This window comes from Chiloscyllium plagiosum, unplaced genomic scaffold (genome assembly GCF_037043375.1).
Source record: "Chiloscyllium plagiosum isolate Xiang-an unplaced genomic scaffold, Cpla_swu_hap1 HiC_scaffold_6, whole genome shotgun sequence".
Classification (NCBI taxonomy): domain Eukaryota; kingdom Metazoa; phylum Chordata; class Chondrichthyes; order Orectolobiformes; family Hemiscylliidae; genus Chiloscyllium; species Chiloscyllium plagiosum.
This window is the reverse complement of record NW_028270144.1, coordinates 4,205,241-4,226,805: the sequence shown is the minus strand read 5'-3', so window position 1 is coordinate 4,226,805 and position 21,565 is coordinate 4,205,241. Positions and strand designations below refer to the sequence as shown.

Below are 21,565 nucleotides of genomic sequence, written 5' to 3'. Positions count from 1 at the left end.
ATTATTTCATTTAATTATGAATGTTTTGTGCTTTCAAGCAAAGGTTATACAATTTTAACTTACTTTAAAGTCATTTTCTTAGATATACCTTCTTTGATCAGATACCATTAGATTAGATTAGATTACTTACGGGGTGGTAACAGGCCCCTCAACAAGTCCACATCAACTCTCCAAAAAGCAACCCACCCAGACCCATTTCCCTACATTTACCCCTTCACCTAACACTACGGGCAATTTAGCATGGCAATTCACCTAACCTGCACATTGTGGACTGTGGGACGAAACCGGAGCACCCAGAGGAAACCCACACAGACACGGGGAGAATGTGCAAACTCCATACAGACAGTTGTCTGAGGCGGGAATTGAACCCGGGTCTCTGGCACTGTGAGGCAGCAGTGCTAACTGCTGTGCCACCGTATCGCCCATATTACTGTTGGACAGTGACAAAGATTGATCCAATTAAGGGCCACACGAGTCAGAATTACTCATGCAACAAAGGGAAGGGACCCTTCTCCAACTATTTTGAACAGAAAAGGAAATGGGATGCATTAAAATGTGTGCAAGCTGCAAATTTATGTTGCCAGTACTACACTGGAAATGAGCATTTCAAACATCCGGGAATTTAAATCAAGGCAGCTGTATTTTAGAAGCCTTCCTCAATCATGCCATGCAGAGCCAGTGTGTGATCCATGGATTGGAAGTGGGAAGAGTTTTAAACAAAAATTATGTTGCTTCATTTACAAGTCATTATGAAAAGCTGTAGTCGAAATTGAATCAAGAGCGAATTATGGCAATGCTGTGATTTAAGACATAAGTTACTGTTAAATAATGTGGTTATCAGGTTGTTCCTTCTGACAACAGACATCCTAGTGAGTGAAGACTCTAAGCACTGTAAGAATCTAGACTAAGGGAAACTATTTAAAAATAAGGGAGTCATCCATTAAAGACAGAAATTAGGATTTTTTTTCCTCTCAGAGGGTGGGGAGTCTTTATAATTCCCTTCCTCAAAAGGCAGAAGAAGAGTCTTTGAAAATTTCTAAGGCAAGGGAAAATAGACTGCCAAAAGAAATGGCGTGAAAGTTTGTTGGGAGTTTGTCTATGGTCTAATCAGATCAGCTATGATCTTACTGTCTGGCAGAACAGGCTCAAGGGGCTCAGAGATCTTCTCCTGTTTGAATATGATTCTGCAGAGGATAACTTTTTAAAGTATGTGTTCAATGGGTATTTACCGACTAATTTATGAACTATAAATTCTAAATATTATTAAAAGGATTGAGAGTTTTGTTGTAAAGTGGATAATGGGTGATTGAGTTGGTAAGGTAGAGCAGATACAGGTAATCCACAGATTCGTAAGTGCAAGCATTTGTAAGTCTGACGTTTGTAAGTCAGGGACCACCCTTATCAGTAAGAAATGGCCTTGATTGCTATTTCAATTCAACGCAGAATTTGTTTTTTTAAACAACAATGGCAACCTTCTAGTTCCCCTTTTTAATAATGAAATAAATGCAAGAGTTTCTATGTTAGTGAACAGAACTGTTACAAAATAACCTTTTCCAATTTATAGCATTTGAAAATAGTTCAAAATAACAATCAAATACATGGCTGTTTGAATAAGGTATATCCTTAAGCATGTTCTCCTCAGAATTTATCTTGATCCTTCCATGAATTGTAGGACTTACATGTATTTATCATTAAAAATTGAAAAAATATTTTAATATTCTCACTCATTCCTATGTTATCTTTTTTCTGCAGAAACATAAAGCAAAAGGGAGAGCCAAATAAATAGCCTACGAAATAATTTCCTGTATTCAGATAAAGATCTGTAATGATGCACTGAACCAAAGTGCAGTGGACCCTCCATCCTCCTTGGTTAATTACTCAGGAAATGTGTGACATCAGGAGCTAACAACTACTGAAACAGAAGCAAAAGTTTAATTAACAAGAGTCCAAAAAAAACTTGAAATCAATCTTGAAACAACAGAGCTAATTAATATTGCACAACCATTGCATTACACAGCCTTCAGCATTTTGGGCAGAAGCTTGCAAGATGGCAGCTGGCAAATTTTTGAAAAAGCAAAACTGGAACAGAATACCAAACAATTTTTTTTATTTTACATTAAGAGTATGAATTGTAACCAGTTGCTAGATTGTAACCACCAACAGTTTGAAACCCGAAGAAAGCAGTTAGCAGACTTGATTACCTGTGCTTTGAGACTTTGCAACTCAGCTTCAAGCTTATTGATTTTTTCCTCTCTCTTCTGTATTTGTGCCTGTGCCTCTTGCCGGGCTGTAAATTCCTCATCAAACTGAAAGATAAAGGTGCATCAACCTAGGCCCTGTGGACTTCTGCATTATCAAGTGTGCTTTATTTTTGAGAACGCTGTGGTATCTATATCACGTGAAGGTACAACACAGAAACAAACCCTTCGGTCCAACTCATCCATGCTGACCAGATATCCTAATTAATCTAGTCACATTTGCCAGCACTTGGCCCATATCCCTTTAAAGCCTTCCTATTCAAATACCCATCCAGATGCCTTTTAAATGTTGTATTTGTACCAGCCTCCACCACTTGATTAGACAGTTCATTCCATATACGCACCACCCTCTGTGTGAAACAGTTGCCTCTCAGGTCCCTTTTAAAGCTTCCCCTTCTCATCCTAAACATATTCACACCCCAGGGAAAAGACCTTGTCTAACTAACCTATCCAGGTCCCTCATAATTTTATAAACCTCTACAACGTCACCCCTCAGCCTCTGACGCTCCAGGAAAAACAGCCTCACTTATTTAGTCTCTCCCTTTAGCTCAAAAGGAAAATATGTAGGACAGATAAAGGGGAACCAGTAGATGTAGAACATATTCCACTAAAATAAGATTAGCATATCGGTTAAGGGCACATGGAGTAATATTTTTGGACGAAGGAATGTTTAAGTAATGGGCAAGAAGCAGAAAGTAGGGTTAATGGGACAGTGAAGTTGGCAATTGAATACTCCAAGAAAGATTTCTGGGTCCTTCATTTTTTCAAATTTATATTGGATTTAGGCACAGAAACAGACAAAGTGTATTCACATCGACTGACTATCATAGAATCATTAAATCCCTACAGTGCGGAATCAGGCTCAAGTCCACACCAACCCTTCGAAGAGTAATCCACCCAGACGCATTCCTCCACCCTATTACTCTACATTTCCCCTGACTAATGCCCCTAACCTACACATCCCTGAACACTATGGGCAATTTAGCATGTCCATTTCACCTAACCTGCACATCTTTGGACTTGTGGGAGGAAACCAGAGCACCCAGAGCAAACCTATGCAGACACAGGGAGAACGTGCAAACTCCACACAGACAATCGCCCGAGGCTGGAATCGAATCTGGGTCCCTGGCGCTGAGTGCTAACCACTCAGCTATTGTGCCGCCTTATACACAGTTACTGGGAACATAAGCTGTGTGGACGTCACAAAGTCACTCAACGTGGTACAGGCAGATCGGCATTTAGTATTGCCAAAAAAAAAGCTTATTATGCCAAAACTTTACTTCTTGCAGTCAACAACACAATTTCCAAGAATACCAATTCAAGGGGAAAGCTCAGATTAATACGACATGAGAGAACAATGGTGATTGGTTAACAAGTAGACTCTGACTAGTGGAAGGTTTGCCATGGAGAATGTATCAGCTGATGCTGATTGATCATTAACTACCAGGCTGTATTTAAATTTTAAATGAGGCAGGTTAATCTGGTTAAGATAGGTTAAGGGTTTATGCTCGAAACACCGACTCTCCTACTCCTCGGATGCTGTCTGACCAGCTGTTTTTCCAGCACCACACCTTTTGATTCTCATCTCCAGCACCCGCAATTCTCACTTTCTCCTAGGTTAATCATTCATCAGGGTATTGCCTTGATAAAATGAACCAGTGAAGACTACCAACTATTTTGTTGTAATAAAAAAGGCATTGTGCATATTAATGTTCTTTCTGGCTGCAAAGAAGAGGGCACTATTGCATCCAGTACATGCAGTTGCACCAAGTTGCGAGCCTAGCTGACAAGCCTAAATTCGTTGTCAGTGTAGCTCTCCATACGCTCCGAACTATCAAGCAAATAAAGTCCAACTGCAGAATAGTATATGATGTTGTATTGTGAGTTTTGAAGAGCAGGCTGTTTGGTTACAGTCAGATCCTTGCTCATCATGAATAGCTGAAGACATATGCTGTTTGATACAATCAACCAGACTTTGGAATATGGGGAGAGGTTGATCCAGCAAGTTAAAATAGCCAGGTAAAGGACAGTACCTTGAGAATGAAAAATAGGATGAAGAGAGACTGACCTGACCAGTTAGAACGGAACGAGCCGCAATTTCTGAAAATCAAAATGTGATTCTGGGCCTAGTTTTAGGAAATCAAACTGAACAAGTTAAAGGGTAGCAATGGAGAACACTTTAGTAGTGGTAAATATCATAATTCAGTTAGTTTTTAACATAATTATGGAAAAGGACAAGGATTCAACAGGAGTTAACATTCTAAATTGGAGTAAGACTAATTTTACTAAATTGAGGAGTGATTTCAACTGGGGATGCATTCAAAAGAAAGATTCAAAGAGTTCAGAGTATGTACCTAAAATAAGAAAAGGATGGGATGGCCAAACTTAGAGATCCTGATGTCAAGATGCATATATGGCAAAGATGAGGCAGAAAACGAAAGTGTATGTTCAACACCGAGAACATAATATTTTAGAACGCCAAGAGGAATATACAAAGTGCAGCAGTGAAATCAAAAGGCAATTAGGAAATCAGAGAGAGGGCAAAGAAGAAAATTGACAAGTAAAATCAAGCATAATATCAAAATATCTTATCAACACATTAAGAATAAGAAGATAATTAAGGAAAGAGTAGATTCCAAAAACCTACTTATGTATGCCGACAGAGAATGTGGGAATAACTCTGAAAAGGTATACTGCACCAGGACCAGATAAAATGTACTCCAGGCTGTTAAAAGAAGCTATCAGGAAAGTATCAGACACTCTGACTCTTGTTTTTCAATCTTCACTGAATGCAGATATGATACTGGAGGATTGAAGGACTGGTAATGGTATCATTTTGTTTCAAAAATGGAACAAGAGTTACCCTGGAAAATTACAGCAGTGAGACTAATCTTGGTAGTGCCAAATTATTGGAATCAACTCTAAAAGACAATATTAACAATCATTTAGAGATGGACAAGGTAATCAAGGACTGTTGGTATAGATTTTTAAGGAAAGTTCCTATCTGACTACTTGATTTAATATTTTGAGGAAGTAATGCGAATTAATTAAGGTAGTGTAGTTGATGTGGTCTACATGGATTTTAGTAAGGCTTCTGATGAGGTCATACCATGGTAAACGAGTCTCTTTTTTTGAAAAGCCCATAGAATCCAGAGGAATGTAGCAAGCAGGATACGAACATTAATGGCTGATAAGCAATTTTAAGACTGGAAGGCTGTTCCCATTGATTTTTTGCACAGCTCAGTATTAAGCCACTTGCTTTTTTGATATATATATCAATGATCCGGAGGTAAATCACAAGAGGGATGATCAAGAAATTTGCAGATAACATAAAAATTGACTGGCTCTTTGATAGTGAGGAGAGATGCTTTGGACCACAGCAAGATATCAGTGCATTGGTCAGATAGACAAAAAGTGGCAATTGGCATTCAGCCTGGAGAAGTGTAAAGTGATGCATTTTGGGGAATTCAAGGGAGTGAAGAACCTTGAAGTGCATGTTCACAGATTCTTGAAGGCAGCAGGACTGGTCCATAAGCTGTGTTAAGAATACTTCTAAGAATTTTTCTCTTTATTAGTTTATGCACAGAATATAGGCACAGGGAGGTTATGCACATCTGCTCTTGAGGTGTGTCACAATATATATTAACGAGTTGTTTAAAAATTGTCAAAAACAGTAATTAATGTTAGCATCTAGGATTACCTGAAGGAATGCCAGAGACCTAATGGAATGAGGGAACAAATGATGGATTTATTGATTAAGGGTTAAGTGACTGTATAACTATGGGGAGCATATAATCAGTGGGATGGGAATTATTTGGAGTGTGATTAACTGAAATAAAGTTCTCACTAAAAATGTGGACTCAAACTCTATTTAAAACAGTTATGTTCTCGTGTAACAGTTAGGTCACAGCTTGAATACTGCATGCAGTTCTGTCGGCTCATTACAGAAAGGATGCAATTGCACTAAAGAGGGTTCAGAGGGAATTGCCAAGGCTGTCGCACAACCTGCAAAAATTGCTGTTGAGAAGAAAGATTGGAAAAGTTCAGGATATTCTCCTTTAAAAATAGGACGCTAAGAGGAGATTTGATTGGTTATGAGGGGTCTGGATAAGAAGGACTTGTCATCTTTCGCAGCGGGGTTTTTAAGTGACTGGTAGATGAGGAAAAAGTGGGGATCTGGAAATGATTGCCTGAGAGGATAGGAGAGACACAACCCCTAAATTAATTTCAATACAATCTGGCCACACCCCTAAAGTCCAATAAGCTCCAGGGAAATGGACTAACAGCTGGAAAATGGGTTAGGCTGGGTAGTTAATGTCTCAGCAGGAACAAATGTGGTGGGCAGTGTGGGCATCTCAGCACACATTCTAAATATCTGAAGAGTAGGAGTGTACAGGGATATGGAGAGTGGGTTGGAGAGCAAGACTATATGAATTGCTCCTTAGAAAGGATAGTGCAAACCCGATGGGTTAAATGGCCTTCTTCTGTGCTACAACAAATCTATGAAAAACAATTTTTAAAAATGCATGATACTTGTAAATTCATAGAGAGATATACAAAGAACATAAAGTTAGCAAGCAGGAATAACAAAAATCAGAAAAATAACTGACATCTTTTTATTGGAAGAAAAATGAAGGACAAGAACAAGCAAGTCTTGTATAATTACGCAGGGATTTGGTGACACCACAAAGACAATACAAACAATCTTGGTCTCCATGTCCATACTTGCCATGGATAGGCTGTAATATTGATTCATTAGATTAGTGTCTGGAACAGGATGCTCATCTTTCATGAGACATTGAATATATTGGACCTATGCTCATTGAAACAGGCAGTGTGGTAGCAAAGATTTTGTTTACCCTGCTGAGGAATCTAGAATATTGAGGCACAGCCTCAGGAGGATAAAGGCTCGGTGGTACAGTGGTTAGCACTGCTGCCTCGCAGCGTCAGAGACCCGGGTTCAATTCCCGCCTCAGGCGACTGACTGTGTGGAGTTTGCACGTTCTCCCAGTGTCTGCGTGGGTTTCCTCCGGGTGCTCCGGTTTCCTCCCACAGTCCAAAGATGTGCAGGTCAGGTGAATTGGCCATGCTAAATTGCCCGTAGTGTTAGGTAAGGGGTAAATGTAGGGGTATGGATGGGTTACGCTTCGGCAGGTCGGTGTGGACTTGTTGGGCCGAAGGGCCTGTTTCCACACTGTAAGTAATCTAATCTAATCTAATTTGAGTTTGAGATGAGGAAAGATCTCTTCAGTTAGAGGGCCTTTGTATTTGGACTTCTCTAACATTTAGATGCTCCATTATTGACCACATTCAAGGCTGAGAAAAACATAATTCTAATCTATTGAGGAATGAAAGGATATGGGAACTAAGCGGTCAAGTAGAGTTCAGGCCAAAAAAAAGTCATGATTGTATTTAAAAGCCTAGCAGGCTGCAAGGGTCATGGTCTACTCCTGCTCTTACTTTTTTACATGTTTTATTCACATCACTTTGGAATGAGGTTTCCTGCTGGTCCACAGTTTAAAAAAAAGCACTAAGACCATCTATCATCTCTTCATTTATCTCAATTCCACCCATAATTTCATTAAGACACATGTATTTTAGATTATAAAGCAAATTAAGGTGAAGAATGCTCCTTTCTCAACAGCATGGACGATACAATGGTATTACGTACCTTTCTAGTAAGTTCTGAAAGCTTTTGTTCACACTCATCGACTCTTGCTTTGTCAGCACAAATATCTGCAGAGAAAATAAGCATGTGATCCAGGTTCATAACCTTATTGACATCAAACTTTAAAACGTTCCCTATGTTGTTGTATCAATTAAATATGATTCAGCTTTTTCTCCAAAAATATTCTCACCAACAAGATGATCAAAGTTTACATCTAATCGTTTCCGGTATGTAAAGTCAGGATCCATGCCACTGCGGTGTAACACTATCTGGGAAACACATTCTTCTATGATCTTGAAATACTGTGGCCTGCAATAAAAAGAAGCAAATTAATTCATTTAGTCTGAATTGAACATGAAATTCACAAATTGTTGTGACTGTGTCCAGTATTGATACACAGATCTCATTTTGTTAGATGATCCATTTTTCTTCAGAAGTCAGATGACACCAGATTATAGTCCAATATGTTTATTTGAAATCACAAGTTTTCGAAGCATTGCCCCTTCGGCAGAAGTGAGAGAGAAGCATGCAGGGACAGAATCTATAGGAGGAGAGATCAAAAGATCACACAAAAGCTGTGAGTGGAGTGTCAACAGACTGTATAATAGGTCTGTGCAGGTGATTAAGACTGTCAGACGGTGTAAGTAAAATATCAACAGCTGAATAACAAGCAAAGGGATGACCTATAATCCGATTAAATGAGGCAGCGAGATAATTGCAAAATATTGAAAGTAAAGTGGTACTGGAGAAAAGTCAAACCAAATGACTGGAATAATATAATATGGATTTCTGTCTAATCAAGCTAATAAGTAATCTAAAACTGTACAAACTAATTAAGATAGAGTGATCATAACAATTTATCAAGATGATGGTGTCAACACAAAACAGTAAAATTTTACAGACACAGAAACGTGGTGGAGTCACATGTAGTGCGACATGAACTCAAGATCACAATTGCGAGTGTCTTCACGGGGACAGAACTTGGCTATCAGTTTCTGCTCAGCAATTCTCACTGATACACAACAATGCAGAATCGCTGAGCAGAAACATGAAGACGGCCTCAACCATGATCTTGGGTTCATGCCGCAGTACATATGACCCCACCAGGCATCTGTATCTGTAAAATATTTATAAGTGCCCTGTTTTGACACCATAACATTAATAAATTGTTATGACCTCTCCATCTTAATCAGTCTGTACAGTTTAGCATTACTTATTAGTTTGGTTAGACCCTCGGCATGTGACTCTTATACCTATTATGTTATCCAGGTCATTTGGTTTGGCTCCAGCACCACCTAACTTTTAATTTTTGCAATTATCTCTCTGCCTCATTTAATTGGATTATAGGTCATCCTTTCATTTATTATTCAGCTGTTGACATTTTACTCACACCATCTGACACACTTGATCACCTGCAGAAACTTATTATTCTGCATGTCTACACTCTACTCACATCATTTTTATGATCACTTGATCCCTCTGCCTATAAATTCTGTGTCTGTATGCTTCTCTCTCACTTCACCTGGTGAAGGGGCAACGCTCTAAAAGCTTGTGATTTCAAATACATTTGTTAAACTATGACTTGGTATCATCTGACTTCTGACCTTGTCCACTCCAGTCCAACACTGGCACCTCCACATTACATTTTCTTCCTTCCTTCGAAAGAAGTGCAACTTCTGTGTCGTGGTGAGAACTACTGTCATTGTGTGATCAGTTGGTAATACAGCAAACATTTTTATTAACCGGCATCTATCGGACCAGAAATGTGCCAGTCAATCAAACATTCCAGATAATCAACAGGTCCACATCACCACAGTAAACCCAACCAAGCAAAGCTGCAAGGCATCAACATTCTTTTTTTAAAAATCTATGCATAAACATCAACACACACCTCCTAAAATCAGTGTACAAACACACAGTAAATATTAGAAAGGTAATTCAGGGAATAGACCCATCACTTTAATTAAAGCATAAATACTGGCACATCTCAGTAGATCATGGTTTTGGAGGTATATAATTTTCATTGGATGGTGCTGCATTGATTGGTGCATTTATCTTGAAGAAGTTTTATTTCAGGACATGATCAATATATTTTTATATCTGTTTCTTTAGTGTTTAGTTTCTTCCTTTGTTTTATTGTTTATGTCACTCTTAATCACTATCGCTTGGCCTTTGTCAAATGTCTGTCTTTTCATACCACCTGCTGTTTCTGACTCTTCTCTCTCCCTTTTTTTCTAGTTATCTTTTTTATGGGACACTGACTTTGTATACATGTTTGGTCTTTTTTGTTGTGTTCACATTTTAAATTTATGTTATTTCCATTTCATTCAGATTTTTAACTCTTATTGTCAATTTCTAGTGAATGCATTAGGTTTCAGTTGGGCTCCAGCATCAATCATACGTATGTTTCATGTGTGAATGTCAGGCAGAAAAATAGTGCAGTTGAGGCAAAATTCAGTACAGTACAATTCAAATTTTGATTATTTAATTAAGTTTGCCCAATTCACAATCTGTAGGTCGGCGATGAGACAGTGTAATGCTAAAGCAGTTTCATATAATCAGGTTGAGTCGTCCATTTAATTAGTCATCCTAATTAATATCAAAGGGTTCCTGCACCCATTGCGAATATGTATGGTAAGTGTGTATAGTCAATTGACAAATGAACTGTGGCATTTATAGAATACATCATAAAGAACATCTAGGAAGAAAATGTTCCTAGATGTAATATTTTCAGTTGACGCAGCCAATGCTCCACAGATGGTGGAACTTATATTCAATTCATAAAATCTTAGTAATGGTAACATGAAACTCTCATTGATTGTTGCAAAAATCCATCTGATTCACTAATGTCCTTAAGGGAGGAAGATATGCCGTCTTTAACAATTCTGGCCAACATAGGACTCAAGACTGTGTGGGTCTGCAGAAAAATGTGGTTCACCCTTAAACAATTGCTGAAATGCCAAAGCAATTGCAACCGGCAATAAATGTTGGCTTCACCACATCCAATGAAAAATAAATAAAAGAAAATAAATCAAAACTTACCTCACAAAATAGTCATTCGTGATCAATAACATGTGTTGAAGAATGGAAAGGAAATGACTTTCAGCTGCCGTGTTCTTCAATGTATTGAACAGCATATTATAAACATCATTAATTTCAGTGCAGCAAACGTTAAGGGAAATACATTGCAGGAAGTAACAAATTAGCATACATTGATCAAGTTTCTAATCATTAGATTAACATTTCCAAGCCAGAACAGAAAGTATGCTGATAAATGTTACTTTCCTCTTCATCAATTGGTGAACGCTAACATGAGGGGACATAGCTTTAAATTGAGGGGTGATAGATTTAGGGCCGATTTTAGGGGCAGTTTCTTTACTCAGAGAGCAGTAGGAGCATGGAACGGCCTGTCTGCAACAGTAGTAGACTCATTAAGGGCATTTAAATGGGCAATGGACATACATATGGATAATATTGGAATGGTTAGGTGGGCATCAGATTATTTTCACAGGTCAGTGCAACATCGAGGGCCGAAGGGCCTGTAATGCGCTGCAATGTTCTGTGTTCTATATTAATTAGTATTATGGATAGCATTAATATGCCAAAGAACCAAGAAACAGATGACATTGTAAAAATAACACCTGAGGTAATGAAACAGGGATTTGTGATAACTTCCAATGCAAAAATCGTGGCTTTGTGTCTGCTACAACACGTATGTTTCACACAAAACCTCTTCCTATCCAACTTTCTCTTTCAGTTTTGATTTTTGCATTTATGGAAAATCTGGAAGTAATGAACATAAATTTCTTCACACTTTCCCTTCAAAGAGATTTGTTGGAGGCATTCATAGAAGGACGTCGTACGAATTCATCACACTTATCTAATTGCTGTAAATAATGAACATTATAAATTAACTATAGTTGATCAACAAAGATATAGTCAGGCAGAATTTGTTCAAACATATGAATTGGTAATCCACAATAATCAACATTTTTTAATCAAATGTACCAATCAGCAACCAGAAACTGCTACAGGACAGGTACTTAGGTAGGATTCCCTGATTTTTTTTTTAGCAGCCACATTGCTCTTCCAGCTGGCACACAGTATATACCCAAGAATACAGCTTATAACCTTCACACAGAAAAGCTTAAATATCATTTCTGTAATAACAGCAAACGTACACATAACAAATCCAATTAGAAATTTATCCAATAGATTTTGCCAATTTCCAAAGGCTTCAGTGCTGACCTTTGATCTCTTTCCACTGCTTACTTTCTACAGCTGTGACTTCCACAATCTTTTGTTACTTAGTATATACTATCTAACTCTCCTCCACAAGAAGCACATATGGTATAAAAATGGGTCATTCAGCCCAATTATTCTATGTTGGTCTTTATACATCACTCCTAACTTTCATCACGCAAATCTACCTTCGTAACCCTCTATTCCATTCTCCCTCAAATAATTATGTCACTCTCCCATATCTCACTGTGATAGCAAGTTTTACATTCTTCGTGAAAAGCAGTTTCTTTCGTATTTCCAATTCAATCTAATATTGATACCAACTGGTTATGCTCTTGTCTCAAGTACAAATAATCTCTCTCTCTCTCTTCATCCAATCAAAATCTTTCATAATTTTGAAGATCTCTATTAAGATAATCCTAAAACTTTTTTTCAAATAAAAGAGACCCAACCTGTTCATCTTTGCCAGTTTGGGTGGGGATGAGGGTGTGGGTCAAGTGGGCTGCAAATCAGAGAGTTTGTACAGACTTCATAGGCTGAATAGTCACTGTTGGGATTCTATGAATCAAGTTATTAATGGCATAGGGTCTTTTTTTTTTCCCCCACACTGGGACCTTGAGTGACAGCCCCAGCTTTCAGCAGTTGAACCGGTGCATAGCTGGGATTTAAAGACAGTGAGTCGGGAGTGTGGTGCTGGAAAAGTACAGCAGGTCAGGCAGTATCCGAGGAGCAGGAACATCGACATTTTGGGCAAAGGTACTTCATTCAAAATGAGGCTTGTAAGCCGACGGGGTGGATAGATAAATGGGAGGGGGTTTGGGGGAAGGCAACTGAGAGTGCGGTAGGTGGATGGAGGTGAGGGGAAAGGTGATAGGTCAGAGGGAAGGGTGGAGCGGATAGGTGGGAAGGAAAATGGACAGGTAGGACACGTCATTAGGACGTGCTGACCTGGAAGGTTGGAACTGGGATAAGGTGGTGGGAGGGGAAATGAGGAAACTGGTGAAATCCACATTGATGCCATGCGTTTGGAGGGTCCCGAGGCATTCTTCCTCTCGGCGTCCGGTAGTAGGGGAGCAGCGTTGGAAGAGGCCCAGGATCTGCATGTCCTCAGCAAAGTGGAAGGGGGGGTTGAAGTGTTCCGCCACAGAGCGGTGGGGTTGGTTGGTGCGGGTGTCCCAGACATGTTCTCTGAAGCGCTCTTCGAGTAAGCAGCCTGCCTCCCCAATGTAGAGGAGACCTCATCAGGAGCAACAGACACAGTAAATGACATGTGTGGAAATGCAGGTGAAAATGTGATGGATGTGAAAGGTACCTTTGGGGCTTTGGATGGAGGTGAGGGGGGGAAGCGTGGGTGCAAGTTTTGCAATGTAAAGATAGTGGCAGAGCAGGACTGCTGGAAATTCTGACAATGGCGAATAAATCTGTCTCTGGCAAGGGTACAAAATGAGGCATCAGTGAAGAAATATGTGTAAAACCCACTAATGCTCAGGAAGAGAAATCCTCCATGAAACTCCACAACATTGACACTGAGCTGATCTTTGGTCAAGTTTAACCCAGGTTAGAGTCATATAGATGTTCAGCATGGAAACAAACCCTTCGGTCCAACTAGTCCATGCCAACCAGATGTCCCAATCCAATCTAGTCCCATCTGCCAGCACCCGGCCCATAACCCTCCAAACCTTTCCTATTCATATACCTATCGAGATGCCTTTTAAATGTTGGAATTGTACGGGTCTCCACCACTTCCTCTGGCAGCCCATTCCATACCCGTACCACACTCTGTGTGAAAAAGTTGCCCCTTAGGTCTCTTTTATATCTTTCCCCTCTCACCCTAAACCTATGCCCTCTCGTTCTGGACTCCCCACCCCAGGGAAAAGACCTTGTCTATTTATCCTATCCATGCCCCTCATGATTTTATAAACATTTATAAGATCACCCCTCAGCCTCTGACGCTCCAGGCAAAACAGTCCCAGCCTATTCAGCCTCTCACTATAGCTGAAATCCTCCAACCCTGGCAACATCTTTGCAAATCTTTTCTGAACCCTTTCAAGTTTCACAACATCTTTCCGATAGGAAGGAGACCAGAATTGCACACAATATTCCAACAGTGGCCTAACCAATGTCCTGTACAGCCGCAACATGACCTCCCAACTCCTGTACTCAATACTCTGACCAATAAAGGAAAGCATACCAAACGCCTTCTTCACTATCCTATCTACCTGCGACTCCACTTTCAAGGAGCTATGAACCTGCACTCCAAGGTCTCTTTGTTCAGCAACACTCCCTAGGACCTTACCATGAAGTGTATAAGTCCTGCTAAGATTTGCTTTCCCAAAATGCAGCACCTCGCATTTATCTAAATTAAACTCCATCTGACACTCCTCAACCCATTAGCCCATCTGATCATGATCCCATTGTGATCAGAGGTAACCTCCTTCGTTGTGCACTACACCTCCAATTTTGGTGTCATCTGCAAACTTACTAACTATACCTCTTATGCTCACATCCAAATCATTTATATAAATGATGAAAAGTAGAGCACCCGGCACCGATCCTTGTGGCACTCCACTGGTCACAGGCCTTCAGTCTGAAAAACAACCCTCCTCCACCACTGTCTGTCTTCTGCCTTTGAGCCAGTTCTGTATTCAAATGGCAACTTCTTCCTGTATTCCATGAGATCTAACCTTACTAACCAGTCTCCCATGGGGGCTTATCTAAGTCCACATAGGTCACGTCTACCGCTCTGCCCTCATCAATCCTCTATTACTTTTTCAAAAAACTCAATCAAGTTTGTAAGACATGATTTCCCACGCACAAAGCCATGTTGACTATCCAAATATATGTACATCCTGTCCCTCAGAATGCCCTCCAGCAACTTGCTCATCACCGACGTCAGGCTCACTAGTCTATAGTTCCCTGGCTTGTCCTTACCACCATTCTTAAAAAGTGGCATCAAGTTAGACAATCTCCAGTCTTCCGGCACCTCACCTGTGACTATAGATGATACAAATATCTCAGCAAGAGGCCCAGTAATCACTTCCTTAGCTTCCCACAGAGTTCTAGGGTACACCTGATCAGGTCCTGGGGATTTATCCACTTTTATGCATTTTAAGACATCCAGTACTTCCTTCTCTGTAATGTGGATATTTTTCAAGATGTCACCTTCTATTTCCCTATAGTCTATACCTTCTATGTCCTTTTCCACAGTGAAGACTAATGCAAAATACCCATTTAGCATCTCCCCCATTTTCTGTGGCTCCACACAAAGGCCGCCTTGCTGATCTTTGAGTGGCCCTATTCTCTCCCTAGTTACCCTTTTGTCCTTAATGTATTTGTAAAAACCTTTTAGATGCTCCTTAACTCTATTTGCCAAACTATCTCATTTGCCCGTTTTGCCTCTTAAGTATACTCCTACTGCCTTTATACTCCTCGAAGGATTCACTCGATCTATCTTGTACCTGACATATGCTTCCTTCTTTTACTTCACCAAACCCTCACTTTCTTTAGTCATCCAGCATTCCCTGTACCTATCAGCCTTTCCTTTCACCCTAACAGGAATATACTGTCTTTGGACTCTCATTATCTCATTTCTGAATGCTTTCCATTTTCCAGCTGCCCCTTTATCTGCGAACATCTGCTCCCAATCAGCGTTTGAACGTTCTTGCCTAATACCATCAAAATGAGCCTTTTTCTAATTTACAACTTCAACTCTAAGATCTGGACTATCCTTTTCCATCGCTATTTTAAAACTAATAGAATTATGGATGCTGGCCCCAAAGTGCTCCCCCACTGACACCTCAATCATCTGCCCTGCCTACCTCTCTTACCTTTCCTGGAGTTAACCCATCCATATGACGGCATTTGTGACTTTTCTTTCTTCCTAAAACTTCCATCACACCCCCTTGCTCTTGTAAATTCCACATTGCCTCTAACTGTCGCTCCAAGCAATCCATTCGATCTGATAGGATTTGCACCATCCATTTATTGCAGATATAATCCTCAGTAACACATAAACTCTTCCTAAACTCCCACATCCGACAAGAAGAGCATATCATTCTACAAGGTCCAATTTTGCTTTTTCCAATCTGTAGACCCAGAAAATAGCATTGTCTTATTCCTCAACAAAACACTGCTCCAGGCTAACTTATGGCTTATATTTTTTTACGTTAAATAAGAAATATATCTCAATAAAACATGTAATCAACAATGCACCCACTCTACTCACTACTGCAGATTTACAGCAATGCCACACTTAAACATATTTACTTATCTGTTTCTGTGCTGTGACCTCTCTCAAACAGGTTCCTCCAGTTGTAAATTTCACTATTTGTTAATTTTCCCAGATGCACTCCGATGTTCAGCGATACATGAAGGCAGTAACTGCGCAGGTTCACTGCTGTGTCAGTTAGCAGTGTGGGTTTCTTTTTTTCTCTCTCTCTCTCTCTCCTGCACAGACCATGTGCTGCCTTTGTCTGTTCCTCTCCCTTTCAAAAATGCCATTGTTTTGACTTTTTTTCTCTTCAAAGTTCCAAAACAATGCAACAGCATATAAAACAGTAAGTGCTACTCCTGGAATTCGAGGAAATTCTTTATTCTTCGAGTTTGATTAGGCTACTCAACACTTCCCTCCTTTTTATTTGAGCTGCACGCATCCCATCAGTCATCTCATCATTCAATGTAGTATCTACTAAGAAGACAGAAATTATGTTCCCAATAATATGTGGAGCCCAGAACCAGGGGACACATTCTAACAACACAGGGTAGGCCATTTAGGACTGAGATGAGGAGAAAGTTTGTATCTAGACAGTGGTGTGCCTGCAGAATGCTCTGCTGCAAAAAGCAGTTAAGATCCAACTATTGCATGCTTCAAGGAGATATATATCAGTCTTAGGAATAAAGGAATCAAAGGATTTGGTCAGGAACGTCGGAATAGTGTATTGAGTTGGATGATCAGTCTTGAACATACTGAATGTTAGTGCAGGCTCCAAGGGCCAAAAGGCCTACTCCTGTACTTATTTTTCTCTCTTCCTATGGATTAAATGTTAAAATAAATAAATTATTAAACGTTTCTGCTACCCATTGTTATCAGTACATCTCTCAATGGTCCTAATCCTATTTCTAGTTGCCCTTATTTTAATGATAAGCTTGTAAAATACTTTGCTATTTTATGTTCCTTGGTAGTTAAATTTTGTTGCTGCATTCTTTGTCTTCCTAACTGCTTATTGATTTATCTCCTAAAACCTTTGTGCCGTCTCATATAATGCACAATTTTAAAATACTGTTTTAAATGCTTCCCATTATCTGCCTTTATTTTTCCCTGTTTTGTTTTTCCTAATTTCTATTTTCACCTAATTACTGGGAGCTTTTCTCCAACCAATTAACATCAGCGATCCATCAGGGTGAAATGTTGCCTCCATGGTGCTAGGGTCAAGGATGTCTCGGAGAGGATGCAGAATATTCCGAAAGGTGTACAGTGACCAGAGGGAGATCATTACGCATGTTGTACCAATAACATAGGTAGAGACTTTGATGAGGTTCTGCATAGAGAATATAAGAAATTAGGCAGGAGGTTAAAAGAAGGTCTTTGAAGATAGAAATATCTGGATTACTAATAGTGCCATAGGCTCATGAGAGTACAAATAGGAGAATACAGGAGATGAATATGTGGCTGAGGAACTGGTGCGGGAGGCAAGGATTCGCCTTTTTAGACCATTGGGATCTCTTTTGGGGTAGAAATTACCTGTTTAAGAGGGATGGTTCCACCTGAATTGGAAGTGGGCCTTGCAGGGAAATTTGCTATTGCTTCTCAGAAGGCTTTTGACTAGGAACAGAGGGGAAACCAAAGCGACAGTAAATAAGAGAAAAGGCTGAGGCCGGTACAGTAGATAAGGGAAACAAATCTAATGGTCAATGCAGACAAGAGCTTCGCAGAGAATGTGGTAAGACTGACAAATTAAACTGTATTTTCTTTAATGCAAGAGGTCTGACAGGTACAGCAGATGAACGAAGGGCAGAAACATGGGGCTGTGATATTATAGCTATTATAGAAACGTGGCTCAGGGATGGACATGATTAGTAGATTAATGTTCCAGGGTATAGATGCTATAGGAAGGATAGAAAGGGAGGAAAGAGAGGAGGGAAGTGGTGTTTTTGGTTAGGGAGAACATTACAGCTGTACTTCAGAAGGATATTCCTCAGAGATCATCCATTGAAGTTTAATGATGTTACTTAATAAGAAAGGGATGATCACCTTGTTGGGATTGTTTTATAGCCCCTCCAATAGTCAGTGGGAAATTGAGAAGTCAATATGTAAGGAGATCTCCGATATCTGTAAGGAAAATAGGGTTGCAATGGTAGGGGATTTTAATTTTCTATAGACTGGGACTGTCATAGTGTAAACACTTGGATGGAAAGGAACTTGTTATAAATATGTACAAGAAAACTTTCTTATTCAATATGTGGATGTATCTATTGGAAAAAGAGCAATACTTCTACTACCCTTATACTCTAGAGATTCACTTGATCACAGTTGACTATACCTTTTATTGGGAAATAAGGCAAAGCAAAGGACTGAGAGTCAGTGGGGAAGCACTTTGGGGCAAGTGATCATAATTGTATTAGTTATAAAATAGTTTTAGAAAAGGATAGACCAGATTTAAAAGTTGAATTTCCAAATTGGAGTAAAGCCAATTTTGATGGTATTGGACAGGAACTTTGAAAAGTTGATTGGGGAAGGCTATTCACAGGTAAAGGGACAATTGGGAAGTGGGACACTTTTAAGAATATGATACCAAGAGTTCAGAGACATATGTCCTGTTAGTGTGAAAGGGAAGGCTTAAAGGTGCAGGAAATGCTAGCTGACTAGAAAAATTGAGTCTCTGGTCAAGAATAAGAAGGAGATATAGCCAACAGGGATCAAGTGAATCCCTAGAGCATAAGGGCAGTAGAAGTATACTTGACAGGGAAATAAGGAGGTCAAAAAGGGGACATGAGATACGTTTGGCAAAAAGAGTTAAGGAGAATCCAAAGAGATTGTGTAAGTACAATAAGGGCAAAAGAGTAATTAGAGCGAGAGAATAGGGTCCCTTAAAGATCAACATGGCCATCTACGTATGGAACCATAGAAGATGGGTGAAATACTAAAAGAATATTTTGTGTCAGTATTTACTGTGGAGAAGAACATGGAAGCTAGGGAACTTGGAGAAATGTCTTGAAAAGAGTTCATATTTCCGATAAGGTGGTGCTGGAAATCTTAAGACGCATCAAGGTACATAAATCCCCAGGACCTGATTAGGTGTGCCCCAGAACTTTCTGGGTAACTGGGGAAGAGATTGTAGGGCCCCTTGCTGAGATATTTGTAACATCGATAGCCATGGGTGACATGCCAGAAAACTGGAGGTTGGTTAATCTGAGGCCATTATTTCAGAAAGATTGTAAGAAAAAGCCAGGAAACTATAGTTCAGGGAGCTTTATGTCAGTGGTGGGTAAGTTGTTGGGGGGGATTCTTGAGGTATAGGACTTACATGAATTTGGAAAGGCATGGACTGATTAGAGATAGTCAGCATTGCTTTGTGCTTGGGAAATCACATGTCACTAACTCGCATTGCAGAAGATGCTGTAAGTATACAGTGTGCGCAGCATATGCAGGGACATCAAATATTGTCAATTATTTTGGGTTTATATAGCAGTCTGGAATGTTATAATTGATCTGAAGACATATGCAAATCACTTTGAAAAACTCACATACATCGGTTGACCACTGAAGAGATTCTCTCGAAGACATTCAATATGGAAATTTCAGGGTTTAACCTGCATTGTGAATGCAGTGGCATGAATCCTCCAACTGCATTCAGCAAATATGTTTTACCTGGCAATGAGGTGAGAGTGACAGACCTTAACATCAAGGCTGCATTTTGCCTAGTATGGCATCAAAGTGCTCTAGCAAAACTGGAATCAATGGGTATCAGGGGGCAAATTCATGCAAGTTGTACCTGGCACATGGGAGCATGGTTGTGGTTGTTGGAGGTCAGTCATCTTAGCTCCAGGACATCTCTGTAGGGGTTCCTCAAGCAAGTATCCTAGGCCCTATCATTTTCAGATGCTTTATCAATGGCTTTTCCTCTATGATAAAGTCAGAAATTGGGATGTTCGCCAATGATTGCACAATGTTCAGCACCATTTGGGATTTCTCAAATACTGAAGCAGTCCATGTTTAAATGCAACAAGATCTATATAATATCCAGGCCTGGGCTGACAAGTAGCAAGGAACATCTGTACCACACAAAAGCCAGGCAATGACTATCTCCAATAAGAGACCATCTAACCACTGCCCATTCATATTTAATGGTTTACCATCACTAATCATATTCAAGGCTGGGATCGACAGATTTGTGGTATTTCAGGGAATCAAGGGACACAGGGAACAGGTGAAGAAGTTGAATTAGGAGTGAAGAAAGGAGTGAGAGGGCAGGAGACCAGAAGAGCAAGATAACAGTGAACTACAAACAACTAGCAGGACTTTAGTTATCGGATAAAGTACAGTTATAGCAAGTGATTTTGTGTTGCAAAGTGTTGGTGAGGCCACATTTAAAGTACTTTATAAAATTTTGATCAGGATATTTACAAAAGGATAGAAATGTGTTAAAATACTTCAAGGAACATTCACACAATTCATACATGGATTGTGTCATTATGTTATGAGGAAAGGTTAAACAGGCTGAGCCTGTATCTGCTCAACTTCAGAAGAATAAGAGATGATCTTATTGAAACACAAGATCCTGAGGGGGGAGGGGGGGGTTGGCAAAGTCAATGCTGAAAGAGTATTTTCTCTGATGCAAGAGACTAAAATTGGGGACATGGTACAAAAATAAGGGCTATCTACATAAGATGAACAGGAACGTCTTTGTCTCTACAAAGGTCATCAGTCTTTGGAACTCTTGTTGTTAGATAGCAGTGAAGGCTAGATCATTGAATACTTTTATGACTTAGTCATTATAACTTGGAGAAACAGGATACCAATCCTTAAGAATGGCAACAATTTGATCATCAAGCTACATCATGCTTGAATCACAATGTGTTAATGATACTGAAGAACAGTGGCAGAGAAGGAATGAAAAGGAAACAAATCCTGTACTCTGGATTCCACCATCTTATAGGGTTGCCTTGTCCCATGTGCCCAAACACTTGCCTGTTCAAGCACATAGCAGAAACCCATGACTCTCAATAAATTTAAACCTGCAAATGACACTCAGCAACATCAATGGCATATATTTAAAGCTCAGTCTCTGCTGTTGAACCTGGAACATAACTAAGAGTTAGACACCAAAAGCCAAGATGAAATACTTCAGTGGTCAGGAAATGGAAAGGCTCTATTGTGCTGTGCAGGTTAAGCATCAAA

At 39.7% G+C, this 21,565-nt stretch overlaps 1 protein-coding gene across 2 annotated transcripts in view; it reads right to left on the bottom strand.

The window, feature by feature from the left end:
- Positions 1 to 21,565, bottom strand: part of diaph3 (diaphanous-related formin 3) — a 582,462-nt gene that overhangs the window by 406,072 nt on the left and 154,825 nt on the right. Inside the window, exons 12-15 of one of the 2 annotated variants that reach the window (XM_087987864.1) lie at positions 10,969 to 11,085; positions 8,117 to 8,235; positions 7,930 to 7,994; positions 2,202 to 2,306 (exon numbers count right to left, since the gene is read on the bottom strand). In XM_087987864.1, the coding sequence (XP_087843990.1) occupies positions 2,202 to 2,306; positions 7,930 to 7,994; positions 8,117 to 8,235; positions 10,969 to 11,085 (406 nt within the window). The remainder of the gene's footprint in view (positions 1 to 2,201; positions 2,307 to 7,929; positions 7,995 to 8,116; positions 8,236 to 10,968; positions 11,086 to 21,565) is intronic. The other variant, XM_087987865.1, reaches the window with a different exon arrangement.